General features: G+C 42.2%; 1 protein-coding gene across 6 annotated transcripts in view; it reads left to right on the forward strand.

The window, feature by feature from the left end:
• INTS9 (integrator complex subunit 9) overlaps nucleotides 1–18,905 on the forward strand; it is a 73,482-nt gene that overhangs the window by 19,106 nt on the left and 35,471 nt on the right. For all 6 annotated transcript variants that reach the window (XM_054194907.1, XM_054194910.1, XM_054194911.1 and 3 more), the window contains exons 7-11: nucleotides 2,284–2,404; nucleotides 4,440–4,574; nucleotides 9,578–9,689; nucleotides 15,448–15,628; nucleotides 18,576–18,636. In XM_054194907.1, the coding sequence (XP_054050882.1) occupies nucleotides 2,284–2,404; nucleotides 4,440–4,574; nucleotides 9,578–9,689; nucleotides 15,448–15,628; nucleotides 18,576–18,636 (610 nt within the window). The remainder of the gene's footprint in view (nucleotides 1–2,283; nucleotides 2,405–4,439; nucleotides 4,575–9,577; nucleotides 9,690–15,447; nucleotides 15,629–18,575; nucleotides 18,637–18,905) is intronic.

Here is an 18,905-nt window from a genome sequence, read left to right on the forward strand (position 1 = left end):
TATTACTTCTGAGCCTAACTTTAATTTTTCAGGCTGATCAATCACCATTACTGCTTTACAGTTCAGCTAGTTCTACTCTGAATAGTTAGTATAAAACACAAAGTATTATCATCTTCATTAGATAAAGCATTGAAGCATTTTAAATGCAAATACTGTATAAAATATAAGAAGTTCATTATAGTGGCTTACGTTTTTCCATTATCAAATCCAGTCTGAACTAATTGCTTAGCAAGTTTTATTACCATTGGTTTTTATTTTAAATGAGCAATCTCATGGAAGCTGTATAGATGCTCAACCAGGATATCTTTCGTGCTGATTAGGATTCAGGGGACTAATGAGGAAGTTTGCCTTCTGGAAGACACTTTGCCAACTACCTGTTTGATATTTCTTACGTCTTGTCTGAACAGGCTGTTTCCTGAGAGTCGTGGACAAGAGAGGCCAGGATGCTGATCTAGTTCAGTACTGCCATCCTCCTCTCCCTTCACACAAGAACGTGTTATGTCATACATTACATGTTATCCTTTGTATTGAACAGGAGGGGCTGTCTCTGTGCAGATGTGCAGTTAAGAACACAAGCCTCTGAGTTTCTTAAGCATAAATTTTGTATACTAACCACTGGACCATGCTGCTTCGCGATACCTTCCTGTTTGTGGCTGTAGGTTGGTCGTCCTGACATCTGCCCACATAAATCTGGTTGTTACGAGGTGATCCATAATAGGATGTTGCTGTAGTGTTAGTAGATTCACTCCAGACTTTAAAATATCCTCTAGTAACTTTCTTTACAAATTTTAAAAGTGTGAGTGACCGGCTGGGGCACATCTGAGGAACCAGCAGTCTTCATTGTCTCTGTGTGACACTCGGCAAAGAATGAACCCACTGGACACTGGTGCCACTGGTCTCGGTTAGGGATCAGAGCATACAGTGTAGCCACAGCGTAAAGGCTAATAGAAACTTACTTCAAACACCAAGGACAATTCCCCACTTTTCTCCATTACCTGGAGATATATTCTGCGCTTCCCAGAAGAGAAGTTCCTGAAAGCATCCAACACTAAATGCTTCTTATGGTAGGTTAAAGGCTTTTACAGGCAATTTGCTTCAGTGCAATGGTGGACAACTATCCACATTGTTTGGCCTTTGTTGCTTATGACTTCCCAAAAAAGACCTTGAACGCTTTGTTTGTTTCCTTAAGCGCAGTATGCTTTCAGACAGCATGTGCTGGAATTACAGTTATCGCACTAGACCTGTACAGCCGTTTTGGCAATAGCTGGCCTTAATCCTTTCTTCAGTATCTTAAATTATGGAGGAGTTCACTGACCTAGTAGATATAACAATAAATTAAATTCCTTTAAACAAATTGATCAAAGAAACTTGACCAATTTCCATAAATCTTTGGAAATTGGTTTGAATTAGCCTTTGATTTAGCATTGGTTTAATATAAAAAAAAAACCCTATTCTTCTTAGGCATTTGGCAGCTGTGCTGCTTCCTGCCTCAGTTCATGTTGCTAAGGAAGATTTATTTCCCAGAAGTTAGGCATCTCTCTTACAGGCTGTGACATTACAGTTCACTTCTTCCCTTGACAACGCTGTCCAGCTAACTTGCAATGTCTGTGGAGAGCAGAATGGATGGATTTTACTTTGGTGTAAAACATCTTAAATACTTCCGTGTAGGGGATTTCAAAGAGCTCTGCAGCGTCAGCTAATGTATCCTTGCCAGTACACTCTGACGGAAAGCGGGGTGTCTGAGTTGAAGGCAAAGAAGCGTAAATGCAGGGGCATGTGCTCTTGCAAGACACTGGTGACAAAAATGAGAGCAGAGCCAGCCTTTGTCCATGGTCTGGTTCCTGTATTCTAATCACAAGATTGTGGCTTAACTTCTGTTTTCAAATTCTTAGGATATGCAAAAGAGACGCTTATCCAAGAACCCAGTCATCTCTACCAATTCCAGTGGTGCATTTCATGTTGACACGTCAGATCAGCCAACATGTTTCATCAGTGGTGAAAATACCACGGGAGTTGCTATAACACCTTCATCACAGCTACGTCTTTGATGAAAGGGCTGAATAGGAACAACAACAAAGAGAGCTGAAGGGGAGGAGTCTTTGGGGTGAGGCAGAATGGGCAGCGTGGTTCAGCTCCTCAACAGGCAGAAAGTCTTGCTCCTCACTTTGAAGCACCAGGCATATTTAAAATAAAAAGAAAAAAGAGAAAAATCTAAGACCTGGAGAATATAAATGGGAGTAAAAGGAAGTTCTGAAAATGCCCGCACCCCGTTGATCTTTGCAGATTGCTGCCTGCCCCTCTGAAGGACGCAGTGGAGGTGTCTATGTGGAGGAAGTGCTACACCATGCCAGAAGTGAATGCTGCGCTCAGTAAGATCCAGCTGGTGGGGTATTCTCAGAAAATTGTGAGTACCTGTAAATTGTCCTGTCCTCAGGTCAACAGTCTCAACTTGTTGTTTCCCAGCTTTTCTCTGGAAATGCTCTTCCTTTTCTGTTTTCCCCTGTGTAAGATCTAGTTACCCTCGCCTAGGAAAGCAAGACAAGATACATTGCATGTCCCTCAGTCCACCTCCCAGGAAGGGTTCTTGTTTGATGAAATCAGGGAGTATCCATTTGTTTCTCCTCTTCCTCGGGGAGGCCAATTTTAAGGCAGCGTACCTGCAAATTTGGAGTTGATGGCTGGCCCACTGAGAGCTGGGAGGATGTACCAAATGAATGTATCCTCTCTGTCTGTAAGCCACATCCCCTTCTGAGTTACCGTATCTCACTTCTGGGAGTCTTTTGAGTGCTTTCGCCTCCACTTTCTTTTAGACAGCAAATTAGGGATTGTAAACAAAACCTAATGGTTCGACCTGAACTTCAAACACTCCTTTCCCAGGGTTCCCAGCTAACATTTGTTGTCTGTAGCGCTGTTGACTATAGTCCAGTGTTACTTTCTAGAATGAACTGAACCAACAGTTCCATAGTCTGCAGATACACCCTTATGGCTTGTAGGCAGCATGTGGGCCATGATGATACCTTCTATTGTTGCTCAGGGCCCTAAGAAATAAAAAGACTGATTAAAGTAAGTTGTGTACTCAAAGCTCTTTATTTGCTCCCTTTTCTTAAGCCACTGAAGTTTTCAGACTACTGTTAATGAGTAAGACAGTTTGGGACAGTAACTAGTGGTGCTGTGTACTGAATTTGGTGGATTTAGGTTTGTGTGATGCTGCATTACAGCTGGTGAAGGAAGACCGCAAGCCACCACTAACGTGGCTGCTGACATAAGTTAACAGCTGCAGCTTTGTCTAGCAACTGGACAGGTTGAGGGCTTTTGGACTGCCTCAGTATCCGTGGGTTGTTACTGTTCATTTTCGACTATGCTCACAGTGTGGATGTATCTCATCTAATTTTAGATCTGTGCATCCGAGCCAATCATTCTTTTATAGTTACTGGGAAAAGAGAGACATTTCTAGAGCATATTTTATCTCTTCCCAAAGCAAACTTTTAAAATAACCAGACCTAATGAGTCAGTTAACCCAAAACGTGGCAGCGTCAAGAATGGTTTGTGGTCCACTTTTCACGTCTGCGTATCAGCAGAATCTAGAGCGTTGGTTTACACACTCTGAGCGATAGAGACCCTGTTTTGTTTTGCAAAGGTTCCAAATATGTATTGGGATACTAGAAAAATCATTAGTATTGCATGAATCAGACGCTTGTTCTATTATTCAGTAACCAGAAAGCAGATCGCATTAGTGAGGTACACATGGAGGCTTATTTTCCTTTCTCAAAACAAGTATAACACGTTACTGTGTACAGATAAAGCAATACCCTTTCTAAAGGAGACAACTGTCAGGTTGCTGATGCTCAGAGCTGAAGCTGAAATTCGGATTGAGTTCGCAGGGTGTTGTTTCTAATCACCAGTAGAGAGCACTTAGAAAGACATAAAGTTAGAAAGTGAGTGAGTCTGAAGTTAAGTTTATGTTTTCCACAGCAAAATGTGTAACCCAAACAGAGTTTTATACCAGCACAGAACTACTTGTCCTTCCTTCTCTCCTGCTGGCCAATATCAATAAAATTTGCCTAAGGGAGTATAGCGTCTTCAAAGATGTAAAGTGCCTACAAGCTTCTTCAGTACAGCCAAGGCAGGCAGAGGATCACGACCGAGTTGAGTCCTCCATTTAGAGTTATGGTTCACTGTGAACTCAGTTAGATGCCATAGAATTCCCATGGAAGAGAGACTTTATGAAGGCCCTACCTCAGGAAAAGCTTTTCACAGAGCATCTCTCCTGTTAGACATGGGTAAATAAAAACAGCAGACATAAAGCTCAGGAAACTAACTTCATAAGGGCTTTGAATAACAGAACTACTTTAAAAATTGATATCACTGGTGATAAAATTACCTGTTTTGACTTCTCTTGAGGGCTCGCTCAAGTTCATGTCTCTTGCTGTGTGTTCCAGGAGCTGTTTGGTGCTGTGCAGGTCACCCCTCTCAGCTCAGGCTACGCTCTTGGAAGTTCCAATTGGATTATCCAGTCACACTATGAAAAGGTTTCCTACGTTTCAGGATCTTCTCTACTGACAACACACCCTCAGGTACAGCCTCTGACTTTTGTTAGTCTTCTATGGGGGGAAGTGCCTTTGCTGAAAAAAAATAGAGGGGCTTATTCCAGCTTGGGATCAGGTGTAATACACAGGCTGTACTAAGGTACCGCTGTTAGCAATTGGCTAGACTTAACGGGCATTGAGAAGACATACTAGCCTGGTAAGTGGACAGGTAGCAACAATTACTAGGGAAAGACAACTAAAATTCTTTGTTATCAGTTATTGACGTTAACTTACTCACCAGCTGGGAAATTCTCCTTCACTTTAAATAGGGAATTTTCAACAGAGTTAACAATAGAGCATTAGTGACTTTTTTTAAAATCCATATTTCACCGTAGAGTCTTTACAGACAGTTCACAGACTGCTTCTATATCACTTCTGAAACATCCTTCCTTGGGAGAAATGATAGCTAACTGGCTGCCAACTTTTCCACCCTGCTCTGCTAAGGGCAAAGTCTTTATAGTGCTGTAGATGTAATTTCCAGTAAATTAATTCTCTCTAGATCCATAAATTCTTAGTGTGAAGAATGGCTTGAAGTTTGCAGTACTGCGTGCTTCAGAAGTTGTCAAAATAGTTAAAAGCAATATTAGCAGGAGGTATTTAAAAATAATTTAGAAAATGTGTCAGGCTCATGATCAGTAAGTGGTGTCCCCCAAGGTGAGCATCTTCTAAAGAGCTTTGCTTCTGAGCATCCTTCATTTAAAAGCTTGATCTCAGGAGCTGAACAACTACGATAGATAAACCACCCTTAATAGTATGGCTGTATTTGGCTGTATGAAATGCATCAGAGTCTCTAAATCCCTTTTTCTCATCAGCCTCATACTGGCCTGGGTTGTGCTCTTTCGTCACCTTCTAGTGAAGGAGCAGCAGCAGTATTTGACAATATATGAATGGGATGTTTTTGTGAGGAGAAGCTTGGCACACTATAAGAAGTAGTTTGGTAACTGAGACTGTTTTCTCTTCATTTACATGAAATGGTGATTCAGTTTATCAAGTTAGATTTTCCAGAGGTGAACATTTCTCTGGAAACTTCTGGTAAAGTCCTTGTTTTTAAGGAAATTACCTCCCAATGGCAGGGAATGGTGCGTGAATGAACTGCCTGGTAAGAGCACAGCCCGTGCAGGAGATCTGCACTCACTCACTGCAACCTGCAGGAGAAGCGGTCGCAGTTAGATGGGGCAGTTTCAGCTTCAGTGCAGGAAGATGTCCTGCAAGCCCACCTGAAACCCAGGGACCCGCTCTGTTTGCTAACACGAGATGAAACCTGCACTTTTACTCTGCTGACAGTGTTGCTTGTCCCACGTGCTCTCCCAGAGTCTCATTGTTTAGCATACAATCCATTGCACTTCGCATTATTTTATACTAACGCATAGTTTGAAGGAATAGCTTACCAGGTAGTTGAAATTGCATTCAGTTTGCCCTTTTCTTGTTATTTACCACATCACAAATGTCACCAGATATCATCTGCATATCAGATGTCATCATTGTCTTATATTTGCTTCCAGATGGTTGTTGAAACAATGCGTATTTTTGTCCCTGTGAACACCAGTACAAGCTCCTACAATATGGAGATTCACAGAATCACAGAATGATAGGGGTTGGAAGGGACCTCTGGAGATCATCTAGTCCAACCCCCCACCAGTCATTCTGAAATGACTGGTGGTTTTTGTGAGCTGCCAACCAGCTCTTCATCTGTTTGATGTTTGACAGGCATTATGTAATGATAACAATATCTTGAGTGGCACAGAGTCAAAACTGTGTTCAACAAATCAGCACTTCTTCATCGGAGTGAAAAGTTGTTTGTCTGACCTGTTTCTCCATAGAATCATGGTGAGCAATCATAATGAAATTCCTGTCTTTTAACGTGGTATGAAAACAGTCACTGCGTTTTGTTTTAAAAATTATATCCAGTTAATCAGCATGTATTTTAAGTAAATACATATCCAGAGCTTTTTGAATAATAGTAAAACCTTAGCACTTTTTCAGTCTTCTGGAACTTCCCCTGTAATTAGTAAAAACGGGCATCCGTTGACCAGGCTCTCATCAGCCTTTTGTTTGTTTAGGGTGGTAAGACACGCATTATTTGGACATACAAATGGAAAAATGCTTCTTCCTCTTACATCTTGTCTAATATACACAGTAATAGCCTCGAAAGCATTTCCCTCTCTCAAGATGCAAACAGGATAAGGTTCATCTCACCTAACCGAGACTGGGCCCCCACCCAATCCTTCCCTGCTCCTCCCTTCTGCCAGCACTGGGGTTTGGGTGCTGACATAGTGGAGATGGCAGCACGGGTGGGAATTAGCAGTCGTGGGAAGAGAGTGAGATTGCTTCTTTGACATAAATTATGACTTAAAGTTTTCTTGAAATTTTAAGTTACATCTAGGTTACGTCTAAAATCAGCAGAGAGTTATGGTACATCTATATTAATCGCTATTAACATCCATCTCTATTAACAACAGATAGAAAGTGAGCCAGGTAGCTTAACCTGGACATGGCCCCGGTACAGGTTAGCTGAAGCTGGGTGCAGCAAATGCTGGCTCTTGGGTTGATCTTGGATGCAGCAGCAGGAATATCCTGTGAAATCCTCAGCGGGTCTGTCGGAAGCACAAGTGAAGGGTTCAGCAAGACCGTATTCATAGCTGCTGAAAATAACTGAAGAGCTTTAAAGGGCTGGTTGGAGAGTTTGGTCTGGCACCATTAGTTGTTCCTTGTACTTCTGTCTTCTGGCAGATGGTTTCTATTGAAAATCTTGCCTCACCCTCTACTGAGGCTAGAATTGACACTGTTGCCACTGAAGTGGAGAAGAGGAGTTGACAGCACAGGTTCAGACATGTCACTAAAAGCCTTTTAAGGCATATTCTTTACATTAACCCACAAAAATCAATGCAAGCCCTCTCAGTGCAATAGCAGCTGAAATTATGCGTATCTAATACGGTATAATCATTATGTACATTATCACAGGCAGATTCGATATTATTTTTTATTGCATTATTGGCATTTCATTTTCACAGACACGCTATGGAGAGTCAAAGATTGCAATAAATCTCATGTACCAGGTCAGGTCCTAGAAGGTGGTACACAGTGTAAACTTCTGTCAAAGCTGATATGAAATTCCCTTGTATGTTTAATGGAGCGAGGTCTTTCTCAACTACTGAAGAATGGCACTGAGGGACTCTAAGCAAGGGAATTAACTGTACAGTGGTCTTCTAAGTTCGGTATAGGAAATCTCTTTATCAGTCTCTTCAGGTAGAAATCTTTCCTGGTTGGTGAGACAGCAGAGGGTCTTCTGAGAATAAATAACCGTGAAATACGTGGCTGCAGTTGCCCACCTTCACTTGAACAGTAGCTGTGGGAAGTGCAGCCCAGCCCAGGGCGAGACTAAAAGTTAACTTTTCACCATAACTGTCTGCGCTGCATCTGCAGAGAGAAGTGGATTTTGCCTTTTCAAGATTGGATTATGCTAAATTTTGAGTATCAAGAATATATATTTAGTATCAGGTCACACTTAAGTGTAATTTCTGAATATCCACTCTCTACTTGCTAATAGAGAGAAGTGGGTATGCATTTTCATTCTGCGTTAATAAAATGCCAGTATAAAACATGTCAAATGATTGACCTCAATGGAAAAAGCGTAAGCCTTTATGCACAGTCGAGGCAGAAGCCATGTTTCCTTTAATATTAGACTGCCTGCCAGTGGTGGAGTTGCCACACTATTTCCTTGGACCGTTTAATTGTCAGTCCCTCTGCTACATCTGTGAGCCACAGGATAGACTGTGCAGATGTAAACTCTTCTGCCCCCCAGGAAGCAGAGATGGCGTGGATAGATGCTTGTGATAGCTACCTTCAGCACTTTAACCACATAATCTAGGATTGTACCTATGGCTGTAGGTCGTCAGTACAACATGCACTGTAGACCCAGCGGATCAGAGGTCGTAGCCCGGTGAAGGCATTTATTTCACTTTGACATAGCTTAGCTCCTAGCACAGGCTTCAGAGAAGGGTGCTGGAGGAGGTCACAGTGCTAATCTGAATCACTAGGGGAGACTGGTAAGCCAAGTCATGCTCTATTATTTTAGCTCTAGGGTTGCATTGGGAGCACTACTTTTTTGGGGGTGGGGTTTGGTGGTTTTTTGTGCGGTTGAATCTATGACTCTTCACCTGTTTTCAGGCTTTTAAGGAAATACTTGTCTGTTTGCCCTAGTATTACAACTACATTTAAGAAACTTAATATGTAAGCGATGATTTCTTAGATAAATAAACACATATTAAGGAGCCTAAACTGATTTCTCTTTTCTCCCAGCAGTAGCCATTTACCATTTCACGAGAACAGACTCCTGAAAAGACCCGTGCAAACAATCTGAAACAAGTATTTGAAAGTCATGGTTGTAATACTGCAGGCAGAAGAGCAGACTTCACAGTGAGGGAGAGCCTAGTTTGACATTCAGATTCATACACAAAATTGAGAGCTTCATTCCCAAAGTCCTTTGCTGATCTCACCTCTTCCAAAGAAAATCCACTGAAAGGTTGAGGAAAATGGTACCTGTCCCCTGTAGACAGTGAGCCCTGAAAATCAAAGCTGACACCTTGATTTGCAAAGGAAAGGGAGTTGGAAACTAGTGCAGCCAGAGATAGGAATGCACGTGTTAAACCCTTCCTGACTGCACTGCCACATCCTCGGCAAATTATTGTCTTTTCAGTGTTCAGCTCCTAAGGCCATGAAATGATTAGTCTGTGGAGACTACTTTGAGATGGATCCGATTACAGTTCCGTTGTTTGTTTTGGGCTGTAGAATGCAGGTAAACAGTTGTATGTGTTTTTATTAACTCCAGTTGCATTTCCACAGATGGAGGGATGTTAGGTTTAAAGTGTTCCATGTGTTCCCCTTCTTGGTCACTGCATCTATTAGTATTTGCAGTCCTCTTGGTACAGAGCAGAGAAACCTCTGTTATAAGTCTCACGTTACTCATTTGATTTCACTGTGCTCTGTTTCAGCCCATGGACCAGGCATCTCTGAAAAACAGCGATGTTCTCATCCTGACGGGTCTTACACAAATCCCTACTGCTAACCCAGACGGCATGGTAGGAGAGTTCTGCAGCAACTTGGGTAGGTCGTTGAAAGACAACTATTTTATCATCTTATTCATTGCTTTGGGTGGGAAATAATTCTGAGATTCCTGGAATTGAGTAAGTTGTCCAGCTATAGCTTCTGGCATAAAACTAGCTGTTTAGATTTTACGATGTGCTCCTGATGTCATTAATACAGTAAGTGCTTGGAGAGACACAAGTTGTACCTAAAATGTTTTGGAATGGAACAGGTATAATGAGATTTAATCATCTGCTGCTCTTGGTTTGCTAAGTATGTTGCTTAGCTGCCAACAGACTACGTGTTGCCTAGGTTTTGGATATTGTTCCCAGCTGTAATATTACTATTTCCTTCCTGTATATCAGCCAGTGTAAGATCTTTACATGCTTTTTTATGACTTTCAGTTTTGAAAACAAGCACATCTGCTTCCCTTCTTACACCTGATTTTTAAATATATCAAAAGCAAACAGCACAATCTCTGTTTAAAAAAAATATATCAAGATATATTTATAGACCCCAGAAATATAAAACCTAATCAGACGCTTTCACAGCTGGAAAAGCTGATAATTGCAAAGCTGTGATATCAGTGTGAATGGCAGCATTTTCCAGCCTGTTTGGAATGTCACATCCAGTGCTGTTCTCTCTGCCCTTCCCCCACCTCAGTTCCTCTCGCCCTTCTGTCATCAAACCACTTTCTCATGTCTGTCCTGATGTATATTGCCTGTTCTTTTATCAGAGATCTTCTTCCCTTTATTTTAAAAGAACTATTTTTTACTGAGAAGACTAAAAAGCCTGTGATAGGAGGATTGTTACAAAGGTTATCAGAAGACATTAGAAGTCTAAATCAGGGAATCCTCACTGTAAGCAAGTGTTCTGGTCCCCATTACACACCTGGGAGAAACTTGAGCCGTGGTATTTTGGTGGCTTACCCAAGGTTGCAGAATAAGGCTGAGAACAGAACTGAAGTGCAAATTCTTAGTCTCAATTTTCACATGTACCCTTGGAGAAGAAAAAAACACAGCACTTTGGGTTATTCCCCATTTTAAAATCCTCGTGCATATTCACAGATGCTGAATACCTATGTGCTGTCTCACAGTCCCAGTATGAGACTGCCATGGTAGTGGAAGGCAAATAATGCAAGGGATGTGGTAGATTCCTCCATCACCCACCATCCCTAAATCAAAATCAGATATCCCTGTTCAGGACATGTTTCTGTCCAAACAGGAGTCACAGGTCCTGTTGTGGGATGTACAAGGTAAAATTATATGGGTTTGGGTTTTGTTTGTACGAAAAGAGAAGTTACAGCGTCCAGATGGTTCCTTGTGGTGGAAATACCTACTATTAGAGTGTGATTTTTTATTTCATAAGAATGATAATCATGGGTTATGCCAAAGATCCTCTCTGCCAACATCCTGTCTCCAACATGGGCCATGAGCAGATGCCTAGAGAAGAGTACAAGAACACGGCGAGATTATATGATACTTTTCCCCCATAAACTCATAGCCTTCAAGTATTTTTGTTTCAGGAATTTCCTGAATGAGACATGGCTTTTGTGTAGTTAGTAATGTTCCGTGGATTTCTCCTCCAGGAACTTGTTCAACCTCCCCTTGAAGCTGTGTTAATTCTTAACACGTGCGACTTCCTTTCCTGAGTGATGCATGTGTTTATATGTGTGTGTGCGTATTACAGCCTGTGTTTTCATTGTTTTTAAGCATTGTTAATTTTATTACCCTATGAGCTGTCGCAGATAAGCTTTGGTGACCTTGTTGTACTAGATCCAGATGTGCTGCCCTTCTCTGTCCCCCTGACAGATGGTAGCATGATCACATCATCTTACCTTAAACCACCAAGGAAGCGAGTCTGAGCTGAAATGTTAGATTTTGTACTGGAGAGGCTGAGGAGCGGTACCTGTTGCCCTGCTGCCAACCCTGCTGCAAATGTGCTCTAGCAAGCACCTCGGTGGTCACTGGTGTCTCGAACTGCAACAGCTGTATGCTGAGTAAACAACAATGAGATTGCTGTTAATTACAATGCTTTTAAAAATTATACAGAGTCTTAGAGACGTAGCTTGGGCCAAAGCAAAATCCAAAAGATGAACGTGTGTAAATAAATGTGTTACATATGTAGGTACAGGTGGGTGTTTATCTGCACAAGTTGTTCTGGTTTATGGAAACATTCTGAACTATTTTGAGGGTTGTACAGAAGGTCTTCAAGCCAGAATGAGACAAACTCAGAGAAATTAGAAAATTATTAAAGACCAAAGGAAGATATATGCTTAAAATAATGCCATTGTAGGAATCTGGAATTTGAGTGGTATTTGCCAAAAAAACAGCCACCTGAAGAAATTAAATAATTCTATAAATGATGCAGTGGTAGGGCTGTCTTTTACATGACACCAGCAGCATTTACACATCTACCCAACATCAGGAGAAGAAAATGGTGAATCAATTTTCTTTCAAATGAGCAAAAAAGTCCCAAAAGCAATAGGTTACTGGGAAAAGCGATACAGTAGGTAAGCTGAGCACAACAGTTTTCATATGTTTTTCCCATTTCCAAAATGTTCTGGGCACTTCACAAGAAGCTGAGAATACACTAGGTAAAAACTCAAAAGCAGACACTGGGAACGTAGCACAAATGTGTATCATGACGTAACGGCATGTTTGTGAGTAAGCGTTGTGAAGCACAGAACTGGAAGGTGAAAATTTCACCTTGATCTCCGTTTTCATCCCAGCATGTAGAATAGTAGACACGGATTCTCATTATCCCCCAGTCAGATGCATGATTTCCTCTCCGCCTTGTATGTGCAGCACTGAAACCATGCTTTGTCACGTCTCCAAGTTGCTCTCAGTTTAGCCCAAACCCCTTTTTTCTGTGCTCAGCACTGCAGCACCAGCACTCTGCAGCTTGAGAAAAGCAATTGCGTTTTTACATTGCCTTGGGCATCATCAGCAAAATTGCCAGACTGTCTGTAGAGACATTTGGTGATATTTTGTGTGTGTGTGTGGTCGTGCCTCTGTGTATGTGTGCGTGTGTTTATAGAGAGCAGAAAAGAGCACAGTTTGCTTTTCAGGTGCCAACTTGACCTTGTGGTGGCAGCTGTTCGAAAAGCAAGTATCTCATTGTGAGTTGTAAATTGAACAACTTGTTATGGAGCTACTGAAGGAGACTAAATTTGAAATGCCAAGATTATTATACAACTTTTATCAAGAGAGTGCATCCATCAGTCACAGAGATAAATTGGGCTTTAAACAGCTTTCAAATATACGTGTCCTCTTACTGACAGCTATAGAAAGTTGCTGTAGTGGTGCAGATTGGACCTGCTGCTTGCATGGAAAGCAAGATGCTTGTGATGGTTTTCATCCCTGTTTTACTGAAGCTGGGAGGTAATTCTTATCCCTTAATGGAACCACTTAAGAGCACCCTCAAGAAGTTGTGCCCAGCTGTGCTGACCACAGCACATACAAATAAACTTGCACCGAGGAACTGAGTAAGTCTATTCTAAACTAAAAAGCTGCCACACAGAGCTTTGTCAGTCATGGGATAGCTGTGCGTGTTGCTGTCCTTTCTTGTCCTGGGCCAGTTTCCAAGGTGTGTCACTGTGCCACCAGGAACGTGAGGTTGAAGGGCCAGCAACCCTGGGTCCATGGCCTAAGTGGGTAGGTCAGCTGACTGGAAGAGTGCTCCACTCCCTGGACTGTGATATTACATTAATTATTGATAACCAGCTCTGTAGTTTGTCTGGGGACAGAAGCTCAAGTTGGTGTCTGCTACAAGACCTTACCCTCCATTATTTTCTCTGTGCCCCCAGGAATCTTGAACTTCCGGTTGTTTTCAACAGAAGAGTCTTGACGTTCCCATAGCGAACCAATGGCTGCAGGGAAGGGAGAACCGTGAATTCAAACTCTAAGGCTTAGGAATGAAACTCACATTTTTCATGGCCTGGACAAATACTTTAACGGGCCCATAATTAGATGAAAGCTCTTCCTCCTGCCTCTTCAAAGGCAGGAATGAGCCATTTGTCTTAACAGGGTGAAGCTGGCTGGTGCCTGAGGGAAAGAAGGAGCCCGTTTTGTGGAGACACACACCTTGGTGTTTCAGCCGGTATCTTTGTTCAGAGCAGAGACAGAGCTGCAGACGTACCCCTTTCCTGAGCATTTCCCTCTGATCGCTAATGCGCCCTGTACTCTGCATCCCCTGGTGCTGCCCCACGCAGCATTCTGGCTGCGGTGGATATAGGTACTTACCTTTCCTCTTGGCAGAATTTTTGGGTGCGTAACAAAGCGCTGCAAATTCTGGTCTCGGAGCCAGAGGCTTAACTTTCAGCCCCCAGATGCCTTCGAAAATATCGTTCTTAATCTCCTCATTCCTCTCTTCACATCCTGTTTACAGATGGGATAGTTTAGACTTACCCATGTAAGAGGGATAACGTAAAACATTGCTGGGATGTTTTGTAATATTTAAGGTTCTAGACAAATGTAAGGTATTGCTCTTCATATTCACAAATATTTTGATGGTATAGTCTGTATGTGACCTGGATAAAACCTAGGCAATACATCCACTATATACATACACTGCATTTATATTATAACTCTGATACCAAAGGTGTCTTTGACTACCAGTTGTTGTTGAGAGCAGTGTGTAATAGGCACTGACTGCTACAAGGAGTTAAGCATCTAAATGCATGTGAAAAATCCTACTACAGAGCGTGCATTTCCCTAGACTCCGTAAAACCTTTAAACATTCAGCCATAAAAATCTTCCTTGAGCGTGTAGGTGGGGCAAAAAGGACCCTTAATGTGCTAAATCTGTACCCCATCAAAGCTTGTCAATAAATTGAAGTCAAGGAAGTGATTATGGTGGGATGTAATATATGCATTTTCAGGCTCTTTCACAGCTTTTTGTGTAATGCCTCGATGCATAATGTTACTGCTGCTGCACTGCAATTAACATCAGTAGGTGGTTTTACCCCACGACCACAGATGAAATCTAGTGAGGAAGCAATTGCTCAGTGAGCTGGACACAGTATTTCCACTTTCCCATAAGGTGCAGCATTTTTGTAATTCATTCTGCCAAAAGAACGAAACGTTAGCTCTGTACATGCTTTTGCTGTTGCACTCAGATCTGTCTTGAGTACAGAGTAAACCTGTTTTTCTTTTTTCTTTTCCTTGTTTCTCTCTAGTCCCATGCTGTCTACAATTCATAGAGGTTTTAAATCATTCTTATTATATTGAAAGGACAGAAATATTTAGAGCTTTTAAGGAGGAGAAACAGTCCCCCACCCCCTTCTAGCTTCGAGGGCTGTTTGAAATAACCATGTCCTCCAGCCATTCATCTAGAGCTCTGAAAACTGAGTACAGAACAGTTTACCATGTGTCGTGCTTTCAGCGGAGACCTGTGTACTCTCGTCCTTCCCCTCTGGTGGACAGCTAATAGATGGAGCAGGGTTTATCTTGATGGGAAGGTGTTTCACGTCACTCATTTATTCTCGAGTGCCAGTGCAAGACCGCCCTCTCGTGTCAGGAGTTTTGCGTGTGCTCAGTCTGTTATGTGCCCCCCCAGCTGATGAGCATAATCGTTTGCTCCACTAAGCCTAGAGAAGGCAGTAAATAAATGTATTTAATAATCAGAAGTGTTCCTCCCAATGTATATACATAATGTGTTCTGCTAATTCATGTGATAGTTTCTGCCTATACCTTATGTAATATTTGGATTAAACAAATTCTATTAAAAAGTTTAAATGTAAACCCTGTTAATTGATTTTTACTTTCTCTCTTCCTTAGCTATGACTGTCCGGAATGGAGGAAATGTGCTGGTTCCCTGTTACCCCTCTGGAGTAATATATGATCTGCTGGAGTGCCTGTATCAATATATTGACTCTGCCGGACTCTCCAATGTCCCTTTTTATTTCATCTCACCTGTTGCCAACAGCTCCCTCGAGTTCTCCCAGATCTTTGCTGAATGGTAGGTGTTAAAGGGCTTCTTCACCAGCCTCGATTCACACACTCAGCTATGGTAAATAGATATATGCAGGTTATCTCTAACTGACATATTCTACTTGATTAGAATTGTGAACACGTTTCTTGAGTCACAAGGGTGTGCGTGCGTGTGTAAGTAGATGTTCTATAATTAGGGAAGCATTGCTTCCTATGGAACATACAAACTCAAATAATCTGTGCCTTTTGGTACTTGCAGTGATGATTAAATTACGTACCTGACTTCAGTGAATTTTAGCTGTGCCTGTTTGCACGTCTTATCCAGTGCCCCCAAAGAAAGCATGGTGTCCCTGCATAAACAGAATAGATTTTTCAGGCTTAATTTTGCTCAGCCAGCAATTTATTTTCATGGCAAAAAAAGGCCAATGCATCCTGGACTGCATTAGGCAGAGCACTGCCAGCAGGTGAGGGAAGAGGATCCTTCTCTGCTCGGAACTGGTGAGGCTACATGGAGAGTGCTGTTGCTCGATCTGGGCTCCCCAGTACAGGAAGGACATGGGCTTACTGGGTTGAGGCCAGCACAGGGCCACAAAGATGATCTTTCAGGTGAGGAGAGGCTGAGAGAGATGGGACTCTTCAGTCTGGAGAACAGAAGGCTCGAGGGGATCTTACCAATGTGTAGAAATACCTGATGGGAGGAAATGAGGATGAGAGAGACAGACTCTTCTCAGTAATGCCCACTGACAGCAGCATGTCAAGAGGCACATGATTAAAACACAAGAAATTTTGTCTGAACAAAAGAAACACACTTTTTTACTGTGAGAATGGTCAAACACTGGAACAGGTTATGCAGACAGATTGTGGAGTCTCCATTTACAGAGGCACCAAAACCCAACTGGACACATCCTGGACGATCTGCTATAGCTGACAATGCTTGAGCAGGGGGTTGGACCAGGTGATCTCCACGAAGGGAGACGATCAGGCCACGAAGATGATCAGAGGGTTAGAGCACCTCTCCTGTGAAGACAGGCTGAGAGAGTTGGGGGGTTCAGCCTGGAGAAGAGAAGGCTCCAGGGAGACCTCATGGCAGCTTTCCAGTCTCTGAAGGGGGCCTACAAGAAAGGCTGGAGAAGGACTTTTTATGAGCACATGTTGTGATAGGAAGAGGGGGGATGGCTTCAAACTGGAAGAGGGGAGATTTAGATGAGATATCGTGAAGAAATTCTTTGGTGTGAGGGTGGTGAGCCCCTGGCCCAGGTTGCCCAGAGAAGCTGTGGCTGCCCCATCCCTGGAGGGGTTCAAGGCCAGGTTGGCCGGGGCTTGGAGCAACCTGGGCTGGTGGGAGGTGTCCCTGCCCAGGGCAGGGGGGTGGAACTAGATGATCTTTAAGGTCCCTTCCAACCCAAACCATTCTGTGATTCTATATCAAGAAGTCCCTTCCAACCTCAGCCATTCTGTGATTCTGAGCCATGGAAAGGAGAACCCAAACACTTTTAACTGGTCCTAAATTCTGACAAACTGAGAGGTGCTCTAGATTATTAAATAGAGTAAGTTAGCTTTTCCTTTCTTTCTTCCAGATTTTTTAAGTCTGGAGTTCAGGAAAGAAAAGAGAGTCCTGGAAATCTTAGGTGAATTGATCCCTCAGCAGAATTGTAAAGAGGAATGAAATATGGTGAATTTTAACCATGTTACTTCCAGCATAAGTAGGAAAATCAAGCCTTGGTGTCCTGGCCAGACGTCGGTGTACTCACCAGGATGTGTTGACTCATATAGTTTATAGTTAAACGATTGTTTGGTTTGTATGTAGATGGTGATTTCATTTCAGTAGCAGCTGAGGTGGTAGCTGCATAGTTCTTGTTGTTGTAATCCTTTAGGTTAGATATTGCTGTCAAAGTAGCAGGAATGTTACGTGTGCCAGTTGGGTCTTTTTTTCGGCTTTGTCTCACTGGCACAAATCAGACACCCAAGTGTTCAGACACCGTGGTTTTGAATTCTACTTTGCTGTAGTGGCTTATATTCAAAAGTCAAAGCCAACATTAGCTAATCTCCAAACACTTGTGTGTAAGGTGAATGTTTTTCTTAGGTAGAAATGGAGGCAGAGGTTGAACATCCGTAAAATAGAGGTTTGGGCTCAGAACTGGGGTTGAAATTCAGGGATTCCAGCCTTCCAATTCTACTATTTAGTCAGCTAAAAGAAATATCCTGCTCTTAGTATCTCTTAGACTTTATCATATTTAGGTTGACCCAGGCTTAATTGCTTTATAGTAAAGTGGAGAAGGTATGAGGCAGGTAGTGTTTCCCAGAAAAAGCCACCAGGACAGTGTCACTACAGGAAATTGTAACATCACACAGGCCTCTGACAAATATCTTTTTTTAACTGTTGTAATAGGATGAATCAGGAGTCTGGCTAGAGCTAATCAACAACTTTCAATATTTATGTTTTAAAAATAAGTGGTTGACATAAAATAGCAATTAACAGTGAGCGTTATGCCATGGTGAGAGGCAGTTTACCAACTTTGTAGCCGCAATAAGAAAATGCGTAAGGGGATTAGATTATAACGAACAAAAGGACCAAGTCATTGCTGAGAAGTGGGATGAGGCAATTGGAATTTTTCTGTTGACAGGTGATTTGGCTTTGCAAAAACTGCTGAGGTCTGGACTATGAAATGATGTGGGTGTTGAGTTACAAATTTCTCCTCAACAGCAAAGGAGTTCTGTTACGTAGCGTGTACAAAATTACTGCAGCCGTCTTGCACCTTCTGTAAGTGATCTCGCTATCACTGAGTTGTCCTGTCCTGTAGGTGTTGGTCCTCTAAGCAGAAAGACTGGAAGTAACAAAACAAATCGGTGGTTTTGCACCTGATGCCACAGATATGAAATGGCTTTCTCCAGAAAAAGTTTAACAGTAGATGGCAGCAGATACTGCGAGATGTTCCGCAGCTCTCTAACCCAGCTTATTTCCTTTTCTTCTAAAGGTTGTGTCATAACAAACAAACAAAGGTGTATCTTCCAGAACCTCCTTTTCCCCATGCTGAGGTAAGTCAACCATGGTCTTGCTGTTTGCTAAGATCACAGAGTGAGAGGGTTTCTGGAACACAATCCTGGGTGCCTGTTGTTTTTCTGATGAACGCTTCTACAGCTATTTAATAGTTTTGTGTCATTATTCATACAAGTTGGGTTTTTTTCCTTTGCTTTCTGTGATTAATTTGGGAGCGTGGGGGAGGAATGAATGATGGTGTTCCCTCAACTCAAAAATTATCATGATGTTTATTTCAGCATATAACTTACATATGCTCGCCTGTTTT

This window comes from Rissa tridactyla, chromosome 3, assembly GCF_028500815.1.
Source record: "Rissa tridactyla isolate bRisTri1 chromosome 3, bRisTri1.patW.cur.20221130, whole genome shotgun sequence".
Taxonomy (NCBI): domain Eukaryota; kingdom Metazoa; phylum Chordata; class Aves; order Charadriiformes; family Laridae; genus Rissa; species Rissa tridactyla.